This window comes from Petaurus breviceps, unplaced genomic scaffold (genome assembly GCF_028583685.1).
Source record: "Petaurus breviceps papuanus isolate PSGF00001 unplaced genomic scaffold, PetGlider_PUasm1.0 90977, whole genome shotgun sequence".
NCBI classification, from domain to species: Eukaryota; Metazoa; Chordata; class Mammalia; order Diprotodontia; family Petauridae; genus Petaurus; species Petaurus breviceps.
The window spans coordinates 56008020-56011302 of NW_027187391.1; the positions used below are offsets into that span (position 1 = coordinate 56008020).

The 3283-nt window shown below is 40.1% G+C and overlaps 1 protein-coding gene across 6 annotated transcripts in view; it reads left to right on the forward strand.

The window, feature by feature from the left end:
• The window catches only part of USP45 (ubiquitin specific peptidase 45), an 87324-nt gene that overhangs the window by 57653 nt on the left and 26388 nt on the right, over positions 1-3283 (forward strand). For all 6 annotated transcript variants that reach the window (XM_069077168.1, XM_069077170.1, XM_069077173.1 and 3 more), the window contains one exon: positions 2797-2884. In XM_069077168.1, coding sequence (XP_068933269.1) covers positions 2797-2884 — 88 coding nt within the window. Of the gene's footprint in view, positions 1-2796; positions 2885-3283 lie in introns of those variants that run through there.

The window sequence follows — 3283 nt, forward strand, 5'->3', positions numbered from 1 at the left end:
TCTCTCTCTCTGTCTCTCTCTCTCTCTCTCTCTCTCTCTCTCTCTCTCTCTCACAGGCAGCACATGTTTCTAATTATCCTCCTACCTGTCTATTTCTGACTGTTCCTCTTTCTCCTTTGCTGGATCATCCTGGTGATCACACCATCTAACTGTAGGTGTCTCACAGAGTTCTGTCCTAGATTCTCTTTTCTTCTCCCTCTATACTACTTCACTTAGTGATCTCATAAGCTCTCATGGGTTTCATGATTCTCTACCCTGATGATTTCCAAATCTTCCTTTCCTATTTCAGTCTATCTGCTAAACTCCATCTCACATATTCAGATGTCTTTCAGACATTTCAAACTGGATTGTCCAATAGACACCTTAAATTCTATATATGTCCAAAATGGAACTCATTTTCTTTCCCTTAAACCCTCCCTTTCTCCCACCTTCCCTATTACTTTAGAGGGCAACACCATCCAGTCCCTCAGGCTTACAACCTAGGAGTCAGCCTTGATTCCTCACTGTTATACCCCAGCCACCATATCAAAGCTGTTTCCAAGGCCTTTTGATTTCACTTTTACAGTATCTCATACATTCCACTCTCTCCTCTGGCACTGCCACCACTCTGGTACAGGCTCTCATCAACTCACATCTAAATTACTTCAATAACCTGCTATTGGGATCTGTTTGCCTCAACTCTCTCCCCACCCCAATCCATTCTCCATTTGACCACTAAAGTAATTTTCCTAAAAAGCAGGTACACACACACACACACACACACACACACACACACACACACACACACCCTCAACCCATATCTCACTCAGTAAACTCCAGTGGTTTCCTGTTGCCTCCAGAGGCAAATACAAAACACTATGTTTAGTATTCATAGCCCCCTCCTATCTTTCCAATTTTCATACCCCTTACTCTTCAATACTGTGACTGGCCTCCTGGCTATTCCATAAACAAGATTCTCTCCATCTCTAAGCTCCATGCATTCTCTTTGGCTGTCTCTCATACCTGGAATATTCTCCTTCCTACACTTTTAATTACTGATCTCCCTGATTTTAAGTTCCAACTAAAATCCCACCTTCTATAGAAGTCTTCCGCAGTACCTTTCCTCCATTATTACCTAGTCTGTCTGTAGCTTGCTTAGTATACATTTGTATGCATGTTGGCTTCCCTATTAGAGTGTAAGCTCCTTGAGGGAAGAGACTGTCTTTTGCCTCTTTTTGTATCCCTGACACTTAGCATAGTGCCAGGCATTTGTAATGGTAGTGAGAATTTGAAGATCTTCCCTGCCCCTTAATAGGCTGAATCTAATCACATGTAGCCTGTGGTGGGAGGAGTTTGCTGAATGAGTGGAGCAGAGCCCAGAGGAAGCTGGGAGTCAGAGCAATTAGAGTGGAGGGAGGAGAGGACACAGGCAAGGAGACAACTAGGATTTGTAAGTGTTTGTGTGAAGGCCCACAAAAGGAGAAAGCTTTGGGATAGTGTTGTTTCCTGCAGTCATAAGGTGTATTAACTTCTTTGTTGCTATGATGGGTTTGATTTTCTGGTGTTGGGATTCAGCTTTATGGTATCTGAATAAATATTTTGCTTCTGTCTTCTATATGGAGGGTCTGTTATATTTTGTGATTCAGAACTATGCCGGCATATTCATAGTCGCTATTGGTGCTGTGAATATTGCTTTGGCCATACAGCATTATATAGTACACAATAAATAAATATTTGATTAACTAATTGTCTGCCTCCATTAAAATGTAAGGTCCTTGAGGACAGGGACTTTCTTCTTTTTGCTTACATTTGTATTCCCAGCATTTAGAGCAATGCTTGGCACATAATAAGTGCTTGTTTACTACTTAGTTTTTAAATCTAAAAAATAGAAACCTTTAGAATTAGCTTCTTAAGGGGCAGCTAGGTGGCACAGTGGATAGATTACTGGCCCTGGAGTCAGGAGGACTGAATTCAAATCCAGCCTCAGACTCTTGATGCTTACTACCTTTGTGACCTAGGGCAAGTCACTTAACCCTGATTTCATTCCGCCCCCCCAAAAAAAGAATTAGCTTCTTAAAACACACAGCTGTGCCTATATTTCAGGTTCTAGAACTAGATAATCCTTTTTAAGTCTAGATGGGCAAATAATTCCAGGTATGGTATCAAGAATTTTCAAGTACTTATGCCAATTCTTCATTATTGCAACTGTGTTCAGAATGTCTGTGGCTTTAATTCCTGAATTGTCTTGGGATACAATTAACTTTTTACATGTTAACAGTGAAGCCTCTTAAAAATACTGTCTTCTGAAGAAGTCCATGCTTGCAGACAGCTTTTTAGGTCTTTTCAGTAACTTCAGTAAGCTAAAGTACCTTTCTAGACAAATAATGTTATAGGCAGGTCATCGTGTGCAAGAGATAATATGGAAACTGTTTCTATTCAGCAAAAATCTGTAAAGACCTATTGTTAACACTATACTAGGTGCTGGACAAGAAAGCTTAAATAAAGTACTGTCTTTGCCCTTTTGGAGTCTATAGTAAGCACATAATCATAGTTTTCTCTAGGTACTATAAAATTGAACATTGTCAATTTTTTGTTAATATGCCCTAATAGTTTCTTACTTATTGTAATATTCATATGTCCTACATCTACTTTTATGTGACACCAGGGAAAAGTTTGAGTCAGTATAAGAAAATTGTTGTATTTCTTGAAGTCTTTATTTTATGGTATTGTTATTTTCAAGTGTTTTTATATAATACTCACAAAGTTCAGTATATCATTGTTCTTTCTCTTACCCTCTTTTTCTTTTTTAAATAACAGGGCTCCACGATTTAAAGGTTTCCAACAGCAGGACAGTCAGGAACTTCTCCACTATTTATTGGATGCAGTGAGGATAGAAGAAACAAAGGTGAAGTTTCTTGTGGTTTTTATCAATATACCTATTTTCCATAATGTAGACAATGACCTGCAGAGATACAGTATCACTATAGCATTTAAGAAGAGCTCAAGTCGGGGCAGCCAGGTAGCACAGCGAGTAAGAGCACCAGCTCAAGTGTCGGGATCGAATCCCGGCCTCAGACACTTAGCACCCACCCAGAAACACCTGGCCGTGTAACCTTGAGCAAGTTACTTAACCCCAATTGCTTAGGGGTGGCCAGGTGGCTCAGCAAGTAAGAGCACCGGCTCCGGTGTTGGGATGACCTGGGGATCAAATCTGGGCTCAGATACTCAGCACCACACCCAGAAATAATTGGCCATGTAACCTTGAGCAAATTACTTAACCCTGATTGCTTAAAAAAAAAAAAAA